Source organism: Rhodnius prolixus, unplaced genomic scaffold, assembly GCF_049639745.1.
Source record: "Rhodnius prolixus isolate KJV_2025 unplaced genomic scaffold, Rpr scaffold_8, whole genome shotgun sequence".
NCBI lineage: Eukaryota > Metazoa > Arthropoda > Insecta > Hemiptera > Reduviidae > Rhodnius > Rhodnius prolixus.
The window spans coordinates 12,458,629-12,479,149 of record NW_027411593.1 but is presented as its reverse complement, the minus strand read 5'-3'; the positions used below and the strand labels follow the sequence as shown (position 1 = coordinate 12,479,149).

Genomic DNA, 20,521 nt, shown 5'->3' with positions numbered 1-20,521 from the left:
AAAAAAATAAATGCCAGTTTTCAGTCGTGATACATTTATTCTGCCGAGCTTTCGACCTAGGGACTAGGTCATCTAGTCTAGATGTATCACGTGTACTAAATGTATCACGACTGAAAACTGGCATTTATTTTTTTCATCCTATAGAAATGTATAGTTTGCCGAAAAAACAGTCAAAAATTGCGACTCAATATTCAGAAAATGTTTTGAGCAAATCATTCGAAGCGAACGGTTAGCGAGAATCCAACTTTAACGACATCACGTTTTGGAAAACATGTCAAAAATAACATTTTATTAAAATAATCGTTTCAAGCTAGAAATTAAGTAAAGTTCTAACAACTTTTTGAGAGCAATATGTATTTTTTTTTTTAAGCACCACAAATATTTCAAGCAAAAAATTACACCCTTTTATATATGAGAATAGGTTTCCAAAACAAAAATGGCGACGACGCAAATCGGGGGCATAAAAATGTCGAGGGGAAGCCGCAGGCCCGAGGTTGCCGGGGAAGTGGGCCAACATTAGCTTATATGAGAGAGGGTAGCGAACTAGCTAGCGAGGGGTTTAGCAATAGAAAAGCTTTCACTGTGGAGGGGTTAGTGATTCTCTGAGAACAAGAGGGTAGGTTGGAGAGGGTTTTGGGTAAAGTCTGCCAGAGGGATTTAATGGTGGTTGCTTAGCAACGACCACTAGGGGCATCCAACGGGATGTCTTCACTCTCAGCTTGCTATTGGTCAAGCGCCACTATGCTTTACCAGTAAGTTAACGCTTTTTTATTAAAAGATATTATATATATACGTGTAATGATCCGCAATTTAAGTCCTAATGACCAGAACCTAATAACGGCCAACGATGCACTTAAACAAGTTACAAATTGTAAGATTACCTAAACTCTGAATAAATATTCTTTAAAGCAGTAACACCGTCTGTTTTCAAAATTATTATGATCTATAAATTGCTTTTAAAAATACCGTCAATGCCTCAAATATGGCTAACAGAAGTTTGATCAAAATTCATTACTCACAACACTCGTGTTTCTTCAGATGCAATTGCTATGATACCGCAGTTTGATGTTACAAATATAAGGCATAATGTCAGCTAAAACCAATATCCGCTATTGTTCGATCTACACATTATCAGTACCTTTACTTTCTTGATTCTAAAATAGTTATTCAAATTTGTAAATTATGAAATACGAAAGAGAGAGTAGTAGTACTATAGTGCACTGATTTATAAAGTAGAGCAACAATTCAGAATTTAAAAGTTTCCTCAAAGAACAAAAGAAGGCCAATTGGTAGAAGCTGTTTAAAGACAGAAGCTAATCAAAAATTTAAGCATAAATTCAAAAAAAGTCTTTTTTTTGCGTTTATTTGTGCTACAATCAGCGCGTTGGCGCTATAAGTAACAGTGATAACAGAGTAACAAATGAAGCAAACAAGTGGAGAAGTTACCCAGTGATAACACTCCAAAACATTTAGACGGTTAGTCACTCTCTTCACTAGAGAGGAAATCACGAGGGCACTGTCTTTTAAGGCGTCTTGTCGGGTTGTCAGGAACAGTTCTAGAAGAAAGATTTTTTAGCTAGAGGATTTATATGAGACGGCAGGTTGAAGTGGAGTTTTCTGTATCGTGTTCTCAGCAACTTGTGTGACAAAAGGAATGTTAAGGTCAGTGGGAAAAAAAGTCAAAATGGATTTATTTAACTAGTTCAATTCATGCCAACAATGAATAAGTTGAAACGCGTACAAATGACAGGAAACTCAAAATTTTGAATAAGGTTTGAGATCGTACCATATCCGAAATTGAAACTAGCAAACGTTTTAGGGCTTAACACGCACATGTGCTTGAAGGATAACGAAGTCTCTTAAACTGCCAAGGGCTTCGGAAAAAAAGAAGCATTTTTCTTCGAAACTAGTTCGATTTTGTCGTGTGATTTCAGTTTAATCGTCAAACAATTTTTAGGTGTTCGACAATTATGTCTGGAAGAGAGAACTGAACCCGTAAAAATAAGTTAAATTTTTTAAATCCTTTCATACAAGTCAGTAGCATCTCCACTTCGTCGTGATGACGGCTCGTGGGCCTCCTCTGACGAAGATAAAGCTTCCCTATTTGCATCTTATCTAACTTCTGTCTTTACTCCTCACTCTGAATTAGTCAATCCTCAGTACCAAGAATCGCTCTTAAAAGATCTTGATACTCCTCTTCCTCTCTCGCTTCCTCCAAAGCCATTCACCCCTTCAGAGGTTAAACATATTATTAGATACCTTCCTTTAAAAAAAGCACCCGGTTTTGATCTCGTTACTCCAACCATCCTTCGAAAACTTCCTAAAAAAGCTCTAGTTTTACTCACCTCAATCTACAACGCCACTACCTACTTTCCGCTACTATGGAAATTTTCCTTTGTACTTCCGACACCTAAGCCAAATAAACCTCCACAACTCCCGACGTCACATCGTCCCATTAGCTTACTGTCAGGGCTAGGAAAAATTCTTGAAAAACTCCTGCTAAAACGTATTCTTCCAATAATTGAATCTAATGACATTCTCCCGGATCACCAATTTGGATTCAGGCGACAGCACTCCACCATACAGCAGTGCCATCGAGTTGTAGATGTAATCCCCACCTCCCTTGAGAAGAAGGAGTGTTGTTCTGGGGGTTCCTTGATGTGAAGCAGGCTTTCGATCGGGTGTGGCACACTGGACTTCTCTGGAAGCTCAAGACCATCCTTCCAGCCACCTATTTCCTCATTTTGAAATCTTACTTGACTGACAGACATTTTAGAGTGAAGGTAGGAACTATTCTTTCTCCAATCAGCCATGCTGACGCTGGAGTTCCGCAAGGCAGCATACTAGGCCCCATTCTGTACACAATCTACTCCTCAGACATACCTACTCATCCTCAAACTACTCTTCTCACCTATGCTGACGATACTGCCATATTATCTACCGACAAAGACCCAATAATAGCTCATAGAAACCTTCAGACTCACCTCACCTCCTTAGAAAATTGGTTCAAAAAATGGGCTATCAAACTGAACGAAACTAAATCTCAAAATATCACCTTCACTCTTCGACGCATCACTCTTCCTCCTGTCTTTTACAAACTTATTCCTTTACCTGCTGTCAACGTAGTCCGCTACCTTGGGCTTTACCTTGACAGAAGACTCACATGGAACCCTCATATTCGACTTAAGAGAACAGAACTTAACAGACGCTTCCGACAACTGAAAAGACTACTCGACAACAGATCAAAACTCACTCTGGACAACAAAAGACTAATATATGTAAGTATACTAAAGCCAGTCTGGGCTTACGGCATCGAACTGTGGGGTTCAACCAAACGCTCAAATCTGCAAAGGATCCAATCCTTGCAATCTAAAATTCTTCGCTCTATAGTAAACGCTCCTTTCTACGTCACCAATCAAACCATTCACACAGACTTGAACATTCCTTTCGTCACACAAGTTGCAAAAACACGTTACAGAAAATTCCATCTTAACATTTAATCTCATCACAATCCACTGGTACAACATCTATCTTCAAGAACATTCCCAGACAACACTTCCAGACGTCTTAAAAGACAGTGGCCTCGCGATCTCCTCTCTGATGAAGAGAGTCAGTAGAAAGTAAAATGTTTTTGGAGTGTTACCGCTGGGTAACTTCTCCACTCTTTTATTCTGTTATTTATTGTTATCATTGTTGCTTATAACGCAAAATGCGTTGATTGTAACTAAATAAATGATTAAAAAAAAAAAAAAAAAAAAAAAAAAAAAAAAAATTGACCGTATTTGTTAGGACTCATCAGGGTTGAAAACAAGACATCCTGTGAAAGAAGAAACAAATTGTACCCCCATCACTCAGATCCAACCACTTTCTAACAGAACTAAGTGGCCTTCAAACAAATCTTTACATTCGTGATAAAAAGACTTACCTGGATTGATATCTAAATCCCTTTTACGTTTGGCTGGATGGTCATGGTGTTGAGGTATGCCGAGGATGCCGTTAATGCTATATCTATCGTGTTGTGATGCCGGTGCATGAGCTATTACTGAAACTGGACCCTGGCCAGTTGAAGGTGGAGTGCACGCGCTGTTTGTCACAGCGTGTTTCGCTTTTTCCGCTGCTTTATTCCTCACAATCCTAAAAAATTAATAAATAAAATTACAATTAATCATTAAGTCTGTTTTAAAACTTCCAAGGCATATCAATTAATATTTATGTGCATTAGGGGGCGCTTCTGGGTGGATAATCCAATAAAAAAAATCATTCAAGTTTAAATGATGAAGTGTACAGTTCTATCAGTTACATATTATTAACAAGGGCTAAATATGTTGCTAACATTTTGAGAATTAAAATGGAGAAAACCTATTTACTGCACGCATCTTTAACTTTTTTGAGATTTGGAAATAAGTTGTTTTAGGATAGTTCTAGAAGAGCTGAAAAGTGGCACTCAATATTTTGGAACTTTTGGAAAATCACCTAATTTTAAATTTCCCTCAACATTTTTATTTTTCTCTTTTACCAAAGTAAATTATAGAAAACCCTGAGGAACTTTTAAGATACCTTAAGATAAGAAGGATCCCCTCGCTTTGTTCAAGTTTCACCCTAAAGTTCCCGCGAATGTGGCGGTGTCACAAAGAAGTAGCCTAGGATTATAAGTTTTAGAGTTAGGTTTCTAAGTTTGGGATGTCTGCTACCTATAGTTAGGCTGAATGAAGGCCTTTTGGGCATGCGATAGTTGGGCATCTACCGCTGGAGAAGGCCATTAACTCGGCTTGTTGGCTGTTCCAGGTTTGCCTCTACAGTCCTTGGAACTTTCAGGCTGAAAAGAGAATTACTTAGGAGCAACATAGAACATATAGGTCCATTTCTCTAGCCTCAGGTTCTAATAGAACCTCAAGATTTAACTAGAATCACACGGGGGTCGGTATAGAAATCGCCATTTGATGTATCTCAACTCGATGCTTTCTTATTTTTTTTCCCTTTCCTTGGCATCAGTTTGCACTATTAGCCAGAACATTGTATTCCTAGTTCTTAATTTTTATTTAGGGTGTCCTTAAGTATATTTATGTAGTGCACCAGTTCATCATATGCTTTTCTATTTTTCAGAATCCTGGGGTACGTTATGTCAGCCGGCAATTGATTTTTTAAATTTTTGAAAAGGAGGTCTCTATGGTATGTATATTTGGAGAGCACGTCATAACAATGTGCTCCATGTCTTCTGGGCTGTCACAGGTTGTGCAAAGAGGGGAAGCCTCTTTACCTATTTTATAAAGATATTTTTTACATATATGATGGTCACTGCGCAGTCTATTTACGATGTTGACATACTGCTTGGAGCATGATTCATCACGGAACCAGGGTTTTTGCCCTACTTTAGGGACTAACGCCTTATAAAATTGACCCTTAGGAGATTCTTTGTAAGACCTTTGCCACTTTTCATTTATTCTCTTTCTAATGCAGGCTTTAAAATCAGAGTGAGGCAGAGACACCGATAGTAACGGACCGTTTAATGCAGCTAGTTTTGCCACAACTCGATGCTAATTTGAATTATGACATTATAAATGCTTCATGCATGATGAGCTGCTACAATTAAACATTTAAAGAAAAAATACTTTGATTTATCAATATGAGACGTCTTTAAACGGTCACTAAACATTCAGTGTTAATTAGTATACTAAGATCAGATAAATCAAATATATTCGAAACATTTATACTCTATCGGTCAGATAGTTTACCGCATTACTTGAAATAGAAGCGCTATACCTGTTCGTCTAGCAAGTAGTCCCTTTGCTTTAGTTCTTCGTCTCGAGAGTCAACGAAAAACTTAAGCTCCCAATGCTTGATTTGTGATTTAAGTTAAGGGTGACCAAAATGACATTACAAATTTCTTGGTTGAAGAATATTATTGAAATATAATTACATTCATTGAAGTCAATAACTCGTTTGTGTAGAATTTTGAATAATTATAAACTTTAATTAAAGATATTAAGCGCCACGGTAGCCGAGCGGTTAGAGGCGAGACCAGTTAAGCTAATATGCATTGTGATACTGGGTTCGATTCCCGGTCTTAGGCCTTGGATTTTATTTAATGGTTAAGAAAGAAATCTACAGTAAAGTATGATTGCTAGTCGCCTCCGTCCACGGCACCTTAATTGGTAGTTGGGCGTTAAGCCCCGCCAGAAAAAAATTAAAGATATTCTTTAGGTGTGATTTATAAAGGGAATCAGAAGTGAATCAGGTGAATTTAATGCTGGTCGTTTTAATCATTTTATGGTTTTGTTTAACAACGCGATTGGTTGAATAAAAATTCACGAAAAATTATTTTTTTAGAACGATTTTGCGCTCAAGTAGAAAATATAGAGTAACAACAGAGTTTTACCCACGCAGGATTGGACTTTTTTTTCTTTTATCAAACATGGCTATAAATTTTGATTGAAATAGCGACATTTTTCGTGTTATGTTTATTCAGTTATGTAAAATAGTTATAATAAAAAGGAAAATGAAATCAAGTTAAAAACCATTTATTGTCCAATAGATTGAAATCAAGTAGAACAATAGAAACGCACACATCTGGCGTCCATAGTGAATTACCATGACAAATGAAGCTCCCAACGCTAGACAATCGCATCAGACAGGTCACATGATACCTGTTGACTTCCGTTTCCTTTATAAACAACTTCCCCCCAACTCTCGCACTTCCAATCCTAGCCTAACCCTTTCTCATTCACTCCCACCACTGTAAAACTACCCCAGTTTATGTGTGTGAAATTGTTTTGATAAGATTATTAAATATTCTCATTTTTTATTTTTAATTTTTTGAACGGAAATAGCAACTCACGCACGTTACGGCAAACTAGTCCCCTTCAAAACGGAAATTAGTGATCCCAAACTGGGAATATTATATGTGATAGTCATGTTTGAATATTTTGTTGATTACTTTTGGGATGTAACTATGTGATGGAAGTTACCAATCTTTTCATCAATCAATCAACTATTTGTACAAAGTTCAAAAGGCAATGAAATTATGAACTGCATTAGAGAAAAAACTACTGCGACCCATTATTCTGCGAATCAGAAAAAGATAAACATCTTTTGGATTAAAAAAAAAAGTCTATTATTTCCGTTTTGCCCTTTTCTGAATCTCATTTTGAAAATTTTTTTGTTATGATTAGGCCCAGAAATGTCCATTTTAAACTCTCCTAAGTCTGAATTTTTTTTCCAAACCAGAAATTGGTGCTTTTCTTGTTGGAACAGAATATCTCAAAGATGACAAAACACAGTATACTGAAACTTTTTCGATCAAAGCTTCAAGTCAAAAGAATCGTTTCACTACAAGCGAAACTCTTTTCCTCTTTTATGTCTTTTTTTCTCAAAAATTATTCCATTTATTTGTTCCAAACTTCTTGTACACTGTATCCATATTGTTCTACAACATTTAATTGAAACATTTGCGCAGGAAACGTTGGTTGAGGGGACTTTATGGGGAAACGGTTAAATGGGCTGACATTCCTCTAAAAATCAGAACAAGTTCGATTTGTGTCTTACACACTATTAATGAGACTTCTGAAGACGTAAAATATTCTAAAATAGATAAAACTACATTACTGAATGTATTTTTAACTTCCCGGAGATATTTTTCATAAACTGCATACAGAATTCACATTAGAAATTTAAAAAACTATATAAATAATATGTTAAAAAAGAAAATCTAAGTATTAGATTGACTGGCCGGCCAAACTCAAGATGCATTCATGGATTAACGGTGGATGCAAGTATCCTACTCGGCAACAGTGCTGCTCAAAGTAGAGATAACTGTAGGAAGCTTATTAAGTAGGTTCTGGCTTATTAATGAGTTGTAGCTCCATTTAAGTAAATGCATTAAATGTCAATTGATTTGAATAATTTTGAAGCATTTCTGGGGTGAGATGGGATTCATCCTAAGTTTAGTTTTGGACTATGTAATCAGAATAAAATATATTTTAAGATTTGGACATTAAAAAAGATAAAACTATGAGAGTGCAACTTTAAGTAAGTAAACTCCAAAGCCTTAAATACAAGAGCTGCATATATCCTCTTTAAATCCACAAGATTCTTAAAGAAGAAACTGCCTTAATTCCCATATAATGAACTGCCTTAATTCATGTTAATAGACAACAGAAGACAATTAATGAGGCGGAGTATCAAGAAATCGAATTTATGAACCCCACTGGAAACAGTAACTTGCAGATTAGATGCAATAGTCAAATGGACAAGCATCCATTCAGTATTCCTTGTTGCATTTCATTATGCAAGTGTTGGGACAGTTGGCAATTGTATAGTGCAATGAATTACGACCTATATCCGGGGATGGATATACTAACCAACAATAATCCAACGATAACCGAGAGGAGAGGTGCTGCTATTATTGGTTAGAAGACGGGTGGTAGGGTTAGGGCTGTAAATTAATATCTGTATACGATTACCATGTAGTCTGAGGGAGACTGAGGTTGGATTTGACCATTGGTCAGCAGAAAAATGATGGAAATGTATTTTAAAATGATTTAATGATTGTAGGATGATGGTCATCAGAGGTTTTTTTTGCTTTTTTAAACTATTTTGAACGTAAATTAATTATGAATTCGCTGAACGATGCGCTATTAAATAAATTGTGATTATAATTTGCAGTTTATTTTTTAAATTTGGGTAACTTCGGTGATAGACTCTATTGAAAATGTTTTTTTTTGGTGGTGAAGTAAGACAATGGTAGCAGTAGATCACGCGATATTACCCTAATGTACTAAGTTTGACGAAAACCTTATAGTCAGATTTAAAATTATAATTTTTAAAGAGACAAACCTTTGACTCAATGTCACTACTGTTTCTAATACTTAAGTATGTTTAAAGGCGCCACGTTAGCCGAGCGGTTAGAGGCGAGACCTGCGAAGCTAATATGTATTGTGGTACTGGGTTCGATTCCAGGTATTAGGCCTTGGATTTTATTTAATGGTTAATGAAAGAAATTTACTGTAAAGTATGTTTGCTAGTCGCCTCCGTTCACGACACCTAATTGGTAGTTAGACGTAAAACCCGTCTGAAAAAGTAGGCATTACTTTACTTTTACTTTTTTTTACTTATGTTTAAGTACGAATCCCACACCGGAAATGAGACTGCCCTAGATTTTTCAGTTTTGTCATAATTATCTCGACATTTGTTCCACTCTCTCCATACTTGGATACTAGATACACAGGAATAGGAAAAATTGACTTTTTAGATAGGAGGTCTGCATAAATCAGCAACTGATCTAACTCTACATCCCAAGAACACTTCTCAGGAGTGGCGTGTCATTTAAAATTGTAAAAATTGCAGTAAAAAAGGAGTGTAACAGTTTCACAACAAAATATTTATAATAATTAAGATCAGGAGTTCGTCTAAATATAAAATTTAAAACAATAATAATTTAATATTTTTAGAAAATATACGTAAGATAATATATTTCCTTTATCAAGTTTTTGTAAATGATAAATTGAATCAGCAAAACAAAAAAAAAGTGAAGTACACTTCTTTCTTTAGCGTGTTTCAGAGGCTGGGCCTAGTTGGAGGATGGAGGATAAATATTCAGGAGAGAGGGAGATTGAAGGAAGGGCGAGCAACTAGCAGAATGGAAAACTGTAAGGGAGCTGGCTTGAATAATAGGTGCCATTTATTTAAGAGGTGGTTTTCTAGAAAGCGAGCCCTATAATGTAAGTTTTTCAAGTTTAGAAGTACTAAGCTAGATTGGGATGAGAGTGTAGAACTGGATAACCAAGGATGTTGGGGGAATAGAAATGGTAAAGTGAGTAAGATAGAAAGATAAAGGAGGCAGTTGTAGAACAAGCCCCTTGGGTTCCATCCGCACAACTTTGGTTTTACTCGCTCCCCTTTTATAAAAGATGGTAAGAGGAAGAAAGAGGCGGAGAGAGAGAGTCCTTTTAGTTTCTCAAGAAGAAGAAGAAGAAGAACTAGAAGAAGTGGAAGTAAGAAGAAATGTTTGACTTGGAGCTCCTGGAGAGTATGTTTGCTTGGCGCACGGGGGTAAAGTCACGCTTTGTTCTTGTGATAATTGAGAGCTCCTCATTGCCTTCATCTCCACTCACTAATTACTACTTCTCCATTATTATCCTCCTCTTAATCCAACCCAAAAAACATTCTTCTCCCTTTAAACTCTCTTCTTATGTATGCCTCTAAAAACTTAACCCATTACTTCTTTAACCCCCATATACTTCTTCTTTAACTGGCCATATTTATCCAACTTAGATAGTCTTTCCACAACAATTTAAGGCTATTAACTTTCCACAGAGCAACTATTTTAAGGAGACATATTTCATTATAGTTATAAAAAGGATTAAAAAATGAGTTAACATTCTGAACTATTGTGCGGAGAGAACTGATCATAAAAATAAAATATATAAATATATTTATCTTGATTCATATTGAGTCATGTCTTTAACATATTTTACCTTATAACTGTGCACAATACTTTAATAAACCATTAGACCGGTAATTAGTGAGCTGCTTGATGGACTAAAGTGTAATTAAGAGCTTCGCCCGTTGCATCAAATAGAAATTTAATATTAAGAATGACATGTGGACGAAAACTAGAAAAACAAAAGCTAAAGAAACGCAAGAAAAACCAGATCTAATCTAATACCCTGTAAAGAGGCAGTGTATGCAATGCATGGCACACATTATTGTTACGCATAGCGTACATATTGGATGATTCGGAAGGGGCAATAAGATCTAATGTGCTAAAAATTATGCATAATAATCAGATAATTATGTTGGTTTAGATATTTTACCGTTCAATTGCATACAGAGGTTTCCTATTAGGATATTATTCTTTACGACACATAATGAACTTGAAAAGCATTTTTAGGTCTATTTTAAACTTTTTTTTTGTCAAATTATCATTTACTTCTTTTTCTTACTTTTTCTAATGTCTGCTTTGACTGAAATAGAATTTGGATTATAACAGAAATACTGTCAGACTGTCCTATCACCACGGTTCTTCTTCAAAGTAAATCCTAAGACTTGGTTATCTAATCACGGTTCAAAGATTTCTCTAAACACTTTTCTTTCAACAAATCAGCCACATTCACGCTGCGGATGTCTAAAATCCTGATTGCCATTCATCGTACCACCATATGCCTTAAGATCTTGCTGTAAAGTGTATGCAAAGCTTTGTTTCGAACAGTCAGTCAGTGCATGATCCCGCTTGATGTTTTATTATTGAGGAAATCATGTTCATCAAGCTGTAACTTCCAAATTTCCTTCCGCCCTTCATCAAGATGAGTTTTATCTTCGTAAACATTATTTTATTTTTCTTTTTAGTAAAAACAAATTCTTTGTTGCAATCGAAGAGTTAAATATTTAATTTGATTAGAAAAAGGTTTCAACTAAATCGAGGAAAATCGAATCCGAATCAGTCAACAAACTGATCGAGATAAAACGAGAAAGAGCGGATGACTTTAGTGGAAGTATCTCAACGCAGAAAATGAACTGGATGTAAGTTGCAAGAAGTAGTTATCAAGAGCTTACTTTCGGATTCTAAGTATTGCTTTTAAGAAAAACATAGTTGTTTTAATTCTTACTGTAGCTTGATTAGGAAACTTTTTACAGATGCGAGCACTTTAAGAAATTACGTTGACAAATGAGACATACCGAATTGAGAACTCATGCAACAACGATTTAGTCATTGGATGCAAACAATAGCCCTATATATTGCATGCGGTGCGGCGGGTGGAGGTAAAAGAGGAAGTGTAACGAGTATTTGATAGAGAAACCTCCCCTACAGTGATTTCACGGTGCGCATGTCCATCGACACACCAGTCTGCTAGTGTATCACTACAATGATGGTGATAGGAGAGTTTTAAGTTGTTTTTTTTTTCTGTTAAAGGGCAAACTGGGAGACGGCGGTAGAGGAAGGAAGAGGTGGTAGTTTTTATTCTCGGTCTATTAATAACGGGCGGTGGTCACGGTTGGACAATGGCGAGAATTGGAGACGATACGAACGGGGCCAGAGAAATATGACTAAAAATTCATTGGCAGAGTTGATGGAATGAGTAATTCGTGGATGTTATAGGGGATGGAAATACTCTGTGGTAGGACGGCGCTGTACATGCGGCCGTCGTTCGTCCACTTGTTTATGATTAATCCCGCTAGTGTATTCTGGGTATGTGTGGGCCCTGTGATAAGGGTGGCAACATTGGTGGTGGTTGCACGAGGTTTCAGAAAAACTACTGTGTCAGCATCAATCATCACTGGCACTCTGGCCACGTGACCTATTCATCAAGGTTTGTGCAGCTCTTATGATGCTTTGGAACGACCTCTTCAGACAAATTAATTTAATCATTCCACAATTTGAACTTGAAAGTCATGGCCCACCACCATATCCACAACTGATTGAAGAAATGCATTTTAATTTATTATTAAAATTAAACTTCGGAAAATTGGTGATATTGAACAGTTCTAAAAGTACATTCTATGTTCATAAATAGCCAAATATTGTCCCCAAAGAATGTCCAAATTTTGATGAGTTCCAAAATAACAATTTGTAAGAATATCACTGCATTGAAAGCACCTAAGATCGTACCGTTTTGTTATTGTTTTCAGTTAATTTTCTACGATACCGTCACCAAAATAGTTTCATTCTATCCTAGCCATAAAGTGAGAAAAGCCTATCGCCTTTTTTTTGAAAGTGCTTACCTAGAAACGTAGGGAGCTTTGACGTCACGCTTTATATTTCAATAATTTTAATTCCTTAAAGAGAACATCATTAATAATAAAGGTAACAAGAACAACAACAATTTTTGAAAATGCCATTTTTGCCCATTTTCAGTAATTTTTTTTCTCGAAACCTATTACAGTTATAAAGGAGGATTTGCCCTATATTTTAAAGAAAATTTGGGAATTTTATCTTTTATAGAAAAATAGGAAAAAATTGTCAAAGTTGGGTGTTTTTCAACATAGCGTTTTTTCTTGCACTTTTTGACGATCAACCCTTATACGAGTACAATTGTCCAACCGCACAGTTTTAATTAGTAAAAAAAATTTTAAAACGAAAATGCGGTAAGTGAAAAATCGAGGGTGCGTTTACTAAATAAAAATTTAGAGTAAAAACTATGCATTTGGAATTATTGTGTTTGACTTTTTGATTTCAAAATAGTGTAGGGTAATGTAGCTTTGTTACATACAAGTTCAGTAATTAAAATACCGTAAAAAAGATTTCAGATTATTTTCCAGTCTTTAAACAACGTTCAGAGTGCAGAAAATGATTTTGTAATTTGTGGCTAGGAAAAAGTACTACGCCTAGTCGATCAAGTATAAAGATCTGAACTCGGAGGTGAGAGGTGAGATATATTGAGGTAACACCAGCAAAGAACTGGAAATGGCCAAACAAATAAACATCTCACATATACAACTTACTGCCAATAATATCCATTCGACCACTTCTCTTTTCTTTTCTCTTCTCTGGTAAAGGTGTCTCCCTCTATATATACATATAATTGTGTTAGTTGAGTACATGTGCCCCAGGGTGCGACTTCAGTAACAATAGTTTTTTGGGATAGAAGAAACGTTTGCCCCATTCAATAGACATAGCAAACATTACCTCTGCTGGTCCCTCTACCCTCGGTCCAGAAGAACAGATGTCCCTCTGGGGTACCACACTAACTTTAAATCACATCAATACGTGTCAAATTCTATTCAAACTAAAGTCATAGTAACTACTAGCCGAAAGTTTAAGCTCCCAGTACAACAACTATAAGATTCTCTAAGTCTACTATTAAATGAACTCCTTTTCACTTTTTCTTTTTTTGGGGTGTGTGTGAACTTCTACTAAAAGGTGTCTCATTGTATTTTGAAAAGAGACTAAAGTAAGAGTATATCTTACCCTACTTTAAAGCTTTGCCACTTCTGAGCGGTATTACAAGGAAATAAGTGGCCCCACAGTCACAAATTTAGAAGAGTCTTTACAAAATTCTTTTATTTATTTTTTTTCCTCCCTTTTACAATTGTTAAACACTTCTTTTTACTTTGGACTCAACTTAAAATTAACTATAATAATAATTAAACTGTACTTCTTCTTTAGTGCCTTTTCTATGATAATGATTGCACGAAGGAGGGTTATCCACATTGTTCTTCGTCGTATATCCCACTTTTTCTGGTACTCAAAAAATGGTAAAAAACCATCGTACTAGAAGCAGCAAACTAGGAGACCGACCTGGCGATTCAGCCTTCAATACAAAATAAAAAAAATAGTAATATTTAAAGAACGTAAGAATTTAAATATGCATTTAAAAAAATATTTTATAAATTTGAAATTTATTTGTAAAAATGTTAATCTTCCTAAAAACAAGTTAATTTTAGAGCGGACAGATAGCATTCAGACTTATATATCCTAATTTTGCATTCTTTGCTTCCCAGCAATCCAAAAATATTCTCAACATTATAATGATTTAGTAGTTATAATTTAGTAAAATATATTTTAATTATAGTAGTATACGTCAGCACTTGAATATATAATATATTTTTATTTAAAAAATCATCCGTAGCATTAATATTTTCTATAAATTGTTGGACATAAGTACTTACAACTATCAAAATAGTTAACGAAACTAAATCACTGTTCTGCATTTTTCACTAATGAAGCAGGTGTAATAAGATTTGATCTGGTAACTTGAAAATATCATTTGTAAATTTGGAAATCTCCCAATTTTGTTTTGTTTCTTTTAATGCATTAATGCAAGAGGCCTTTGAAGATTTCATATATTTTTTATCTGCTGCCATAGTAATCTATCTAGAATAGAGCAAATAGTGGGAGAAAAATGTTTAAAGAAATCTAAATCTTTTTTCTTGAAGTTCCTTGCGAATTCTTCGATTAAAGAAAGTGAGGTTTGTTGGATTTAGGTCTTGCTAGAAGTAGGTATGGAGTAGCCTAATTAGAAAGAATATGTCCTGGCGGTAATCTTGATATAAGACGAGAATGAGAGGTACTAACAAACTTTTTCGAAATCACCCACTCCTAGCAAACGTAAAGAAACTCATAGCAAATAAATTAATGTACAGGCGAATGCTAGATCCGTTAAATTTTTAAAAAAGCACTGGAACTAAATAAATCACTGCCATTCAAATTATTAGGCTAATAGAGGAAAGTTCAATAATTACAAAGTGTTTAAAAAATGATATTAAAATTTAAATTAAGAGAGATACAAGAGCAGATTGTGAGGGATTTTGTAAAGCAAGAGCAGTGCCGTCTGGTGGTGGGTTTAGCAAACAGCAAACCCACCAGTAAGAGGCTTTGTACTAGGCTAAGAGGCCGGTAATGCTATTATAAGCTTGGCCATTACATTGCTAAGCTACCTGCCCCAGCTTCTACAGCCACCATTCGAGTACTACTGGCAGCTTATATATCCATCCCTAACTCTCCTGGCCGCAACTATGTTTATTCCATTTACATGAGAGGGTAAACTCCTTTACTCTTACACTCTACAGTTACAGCTTTAAGCATGCTCCATTTAATAACTTCTTATAGACCGTACACCGTTAGACCGATATAGGGGAATTATAACCTTTTTTTTACTTAAAATGACATACCTAAATCGAAACAAATACGCGATTTGTAAAAATAATTTACAAATTTAAGCTTTTGATGTAAGCATTTTTTGAAGGGGAATTTCACTTTGATGAAGCACAATTCGAAATAAGTTTATTTAATGGTTGAAATTATTCAAAAAACGTTTCTACATTACGGAAATTTAGATTAACCGAGGAATAGTTTGTGTAGAAAGTAAGCTAGAGATCGGCTAGGCGATTCACTTCAGGTGAACTTACAGAAAATAAATATTCTGTCAGTATAGTTTTCTGAAAATAGACATCAATAACAGGCATTTCATTGTCCTGATTTGAAGTCAAAATCAATATGCTCCAATAAACATGAACTTCTTTCAAATGAACCACAATTCCCTTTAACCACTTATTGTTGTTTCTATCTCTATCACATAACCTGGTCTCTACTTTTGGTTATTAACAAGTTTTGTAAGACTAAAAGTAAAGTAAAGAGTTATCGCCTATTTTTTTCAGGCGGGGCTTAATGTCTAACTACCAATTAGGTATCGTAGACGGGGGCGGAAGTTCATACATTACTATAAACAATCCATTTTTTTTTTGTAACAAATAAAACGTAGTCATACACGGTACTCGAACTGGGGATCTCCCTCTTACAAAGCCACGCTCTTGACTACCAGACCAATACACGCCCCCTCTTTGTGCTTTTGTCTTCGTGTATTAAATTATGGTTGATCACATTATGGTACTTGCTGATTATTACGATATACCATGTTTTTTGATATAAAGGTTATTTGCTTTGTAAGGCTATCTACTCTACATTTAGCAGATATTTGGTTATACGTTTAATATTTTGTACTTGGTTTAAGTGAAATATGAGCAAAAACTGCTATAAGCGATCATATCGCGCCTAATTACTAAACTAAATTAAAGTAATGCCTATTTTTTCAGGCCGACTTTACGTCCAACTACCAATTAGGTGTCATGGACGGAGGCGACTAGCAAACATACTTTACTGTAAATTTCTTTTATTAACCATTAAATCAAATCCAAGGCTAAGACCGGGAATCGAACCCAGTACCACAATACATGTTAGCTTTACAGGTCTCGGCTCTAACCGTGTAAGGCTATCTACTCTACATTTAGCAGATATTTGGTTATACGTTTAATATTTTGTACTTGGTTTAAGTGAAATATGAGCAAAAACTGCTATAAGCGATCATATCGCGCCTAATTACTAAACTAAATTAAAGTAATGCCTATTTTTTCAGGCCGACTTTACGTCCAACTACCAATTAGGTGTCATGGACGGAGGCGACTAGCAAACATACTTTACTGTAAATTTCTTTTATTAACCATTAAATCAAATCCAAGGCTAAGACCGGGAATCGAACCCAGTACCACAATACATGTTAGCTTTACAGGTCTCGGCTCTAACCGTGTAAGGCTATCTACTCTACATTTAGCAGATATTTGGTTATACGTTTAATATTTTGTACTTGGTTTAAGTGAAATATGAGCAAAAACTGCTATAAGCGATCATATCGCGCCTAATTACTAAACTAAATTAAAGTAATGCCTATTTTTTCAGGCCGACTTTACGTCCAACTACCAATTAGGTGTCATGGACGGAGGCGACTAGCAAACATACTTTACTGTAAATTTCTTTTATTAACCATTAAATCAAATCCAAGGCTAAGACCGGGAATCGAACCCAGTACCACAATACATGTTAGCTTTACAGGTCTCGGCTCTAACCGTGTAAGGCTATCTACTCTACATTTAGCAGATATTTGGTTATACGTTTAATATTTTGTACTTGGTTTAAGTGAAATATGAGCAAAAACTGCTATAAGCGATCATATCGCGCCTAATTACTAAACTAAATTAAAGTAATGCCTATTTTTTCAGGCCGACTTTACGTCCAACTACCAATTAGGTGTCATGGACGGAGGCGACTAGCAAACATACTTTACTGTAAATTTCTTTTATTAACCATTAAATCAAATCCAAGGCTAAGACCGGGAATCGAACCCAGTACCACAATACATGTTAGCTTTACAGGTTTCGGCTCTAACCGATCGGCTACCTTGGCGCTTGCGACTAAATACTAAATTGTTACGTTACTTTATCCCTAAGAACACGGCAGCATTAATCTTCTATAATTCTATTGTCCTGAATTATCATTTTCATCCCTATTCCATGTGCAGGTCACATGTGGTGAATATTGAAGAATTTTCATCGGCCGGTCCCGTATGGAAATCAGAATTCTCAACTCCCGGCAATGAGTGACGTTTTACCCGCACACAAGAGGCATTTTTATTGCATTGAACATCACATCATTAATGCACAAAAAACAAAAAGAAGCCTAAAAAACGAATCTTGCAGCACAACTCGTTTAACTTCTTGCAGCTTGGATCTGAGGCTCCCATACTGGTCATCGGGTATTATAATTGGAATACTCTCAGTAAAACCAAGCTGAAGAAGAGAGAATGTAAATGAAAACTGATTAGGAAACATATAAACGGATATCGGGTACAATAAAATTATTAGATCTTTTAGTGTCAACCGTGAGTAAATGTGATTTATATTAGTGGTAAGTGCTGTAGGTTGAGGTATGATTTAACTAGAGACGATAGTGTTATAACTCTAACCAAATGGTAATAGTTGGAATTAGTAGTGAAATGGAGGCTGGTAGAGAGAGAGCCAGGCTTGTTGTGGCAGGTTGATACGCGATATGTGGATTAGCATTAGAGGTGGACCACATCTGTGGGCACGAAGTCCCTTCATATATATATATACCCTAGTTGTATCTCCCTGAAATTTTAGCAGTTTGAAAGCTGTTTGCGCATGCGTATTTGGACTCGTACGCACTGAGAGACAAACATTACTGTACTCTAACCACTATCCACTTCAAGTTGTTCTCTCCCTTTGTCCATAGTATTGTAGTTACGTGTGTATGTGTGTGTTTGTACAGATTTATAATAGCTCTCTCTATATATGATGCTACTCGCTCGGGGTATTCTGCTCTCCTCTCTGTACACTCACTTCACTTTAGAACCATTCCGCTAATCACTGTTGCACTTGTCAAGCACCATTGACTTCCTAACCTTTCCCTCTGTCACTTGCTCACACTAATTTAACGTCGCTACATTTCAATTCTCATGATTGCTAGTACTTTAATGGTTTATATTATCCTTAGTATTATTTTAGAAAAGCCAAGGGGTGGGAAATATAGATTATTCACAAAATAAAGTGAAACAATCAAAGATGGGGACCAAAATTCTGATATGAAAGACGCGCTTGTTTCTCTTGCTTCAATTATATTATAATGTCCCCCAAAAGTAGCTTAAATCGTGCTCAAAAATCAACTACTTGCCCTTTACCCAGAGAAGTTAAATAAAAAATGATAAGTTCCATACTTTTCCTTTCAATTTGAGTTAGGTGATGTCACAAGTGGGAAGGTGTGGAGGTAAAAATGGATCTTGCGACGAAATTTACATTTAAATAGCGAAGGAAACTGTTTCCGGCCACTAATCTGTGTAAAAGGAAGTATTAAGTTAGCTTAAATTTACGGCAGAAGGTAAAAAGCTTTTTCACAAAAAAACTGAAGAATACAGTAAAGATGGGAATTCATCCTCTCAGACAGTGGGACTGCCCTTCTTTCTTCTCCAGAATAAAGAAGAGGGTACACAGACAGAACACTAATCGAAGATTGTCCATTAATGACCGTATATCCGTATCCAAACTACCGCTCGTCTGAAGCCAGTTCTCGGCTCTAAATCTACTTTGTTTTCTCTTATCCGACCGCTGGCAATTCATCTTAGTATTATTATTGTATGCAACCTTTTTAAATTTAAATTGCTATCTTAAAATAAGCAATAATTTTTTTTCTGCATTCTATTCTTTTAGGGGGTCTTTCTTTTACAGGTTTTATTTTGTCTCACTCAGCGTGGAGACTTAAAACAAGTATTACTGAAGATTGAAATTAAATCAGTTTCCAGTATTTCTTGTCGCATAAATTGAAAAATTAAAAGAGACCGAAGTTACTTCGCCTCAAGTGAACAGAAATTAAACGCTAACAAACAAGTATAGCCATGACAAACTTTCGATCGCCCCTTTTCTAAATAAAATTGATTATCTCTGCAGCCAGGAAGCTGACAAGGTAAAAGTATCAGTTACATTGTTTATCCAAAACTTGATACCTGACTACCTTTTAATAATACTTCAATTCAATGATTTTTCCCCCCCTTCAAGGATTTCAACCCCTTCTACTAAATATATATCACAATAAATATAAACAGGGGGAGTTATCTTTATTTATTACCAACTTTTTTATTTATTTATTTTTAAATTAAAAATGTTATTCAACGCCTACAGAAAACAATTAAGTTTAATGGCTCCCTGGACGGAAAAAAACGAAGCAATGAAGAAAGGAGATTATGTAAAACACTATCAGTTATGTACTGCAGTTTCGGTCATCTGCATCTACATAGATATACATACTAAAAGAAGAAATAAAGAATAATTAGCTAGAATCAATAATAAAGTAAAGGTACGTAAAACTTCTCTAGTTTAACAATAACCTAAGTGTGTAATAATTTCAATAGAGGAGAGAATGTGATATTAATTATGAAATTACAAAGGCAGCGAGAAAGAAAGGCGACAATTTGTAGGAGCAAAGCAAAGAGAACTAGCGTAGGAGAGGCTAGACCACTGGGTACTTGATTTACCACTTCTCAGTCGATCAGTATACCATCGTTATTCGACCACTACTTATGGAAACATGTGCTCCCCCCAAACGGCTATCAACTAGCCTCCAAGAGCTAAGCTCACAATTAACTATCAATAATTACAGTTATCTTTAATAGATCTACTTTATGTGGAACTCTTCACGATTTTGCGTGTCATCCTTGCGCAGGTGCCACGGTAGCCGAGCGATTAG

The 20,521-nt window shown here is 35.6% G+C and overlaps 1 protein-coding gene and 1 long non-coding RNA gene across 14 annotated transcripts in view; both read right to left on the bottom strand.

Annotated features, from left to right (window-relative positions):
* LOC141450889 (uncharacterized) overlaps positions 1-20,521 on the bottom strand; it is a 500,259-nt gene that overhangs the window by 28,183 nt on the left and 451,555 nt on the right. The window lies entirely within an intron of this gene.
* Positions 1-20,521, bottom strand: part of LOC141450870 (uncharacterized) — a 250,752-nt gene that overhangs the window by 18,359 nt on the left and 211,872 nt on the right. For all 13 annotated transcript variants that reach the window (XM_074121725.1, XM_074121733.1, XM_074121737.1 and 10 more), the window contains one exon: positions 3,926-4,134. In XM_074121725.1, the coding sequence (XP_073977826.1) occupies positions 3,926-4,134 (209 nt within the window). The remainder of the gene's footprint in view (positions 1-3,925; positions 4,135-20,521) is intronic.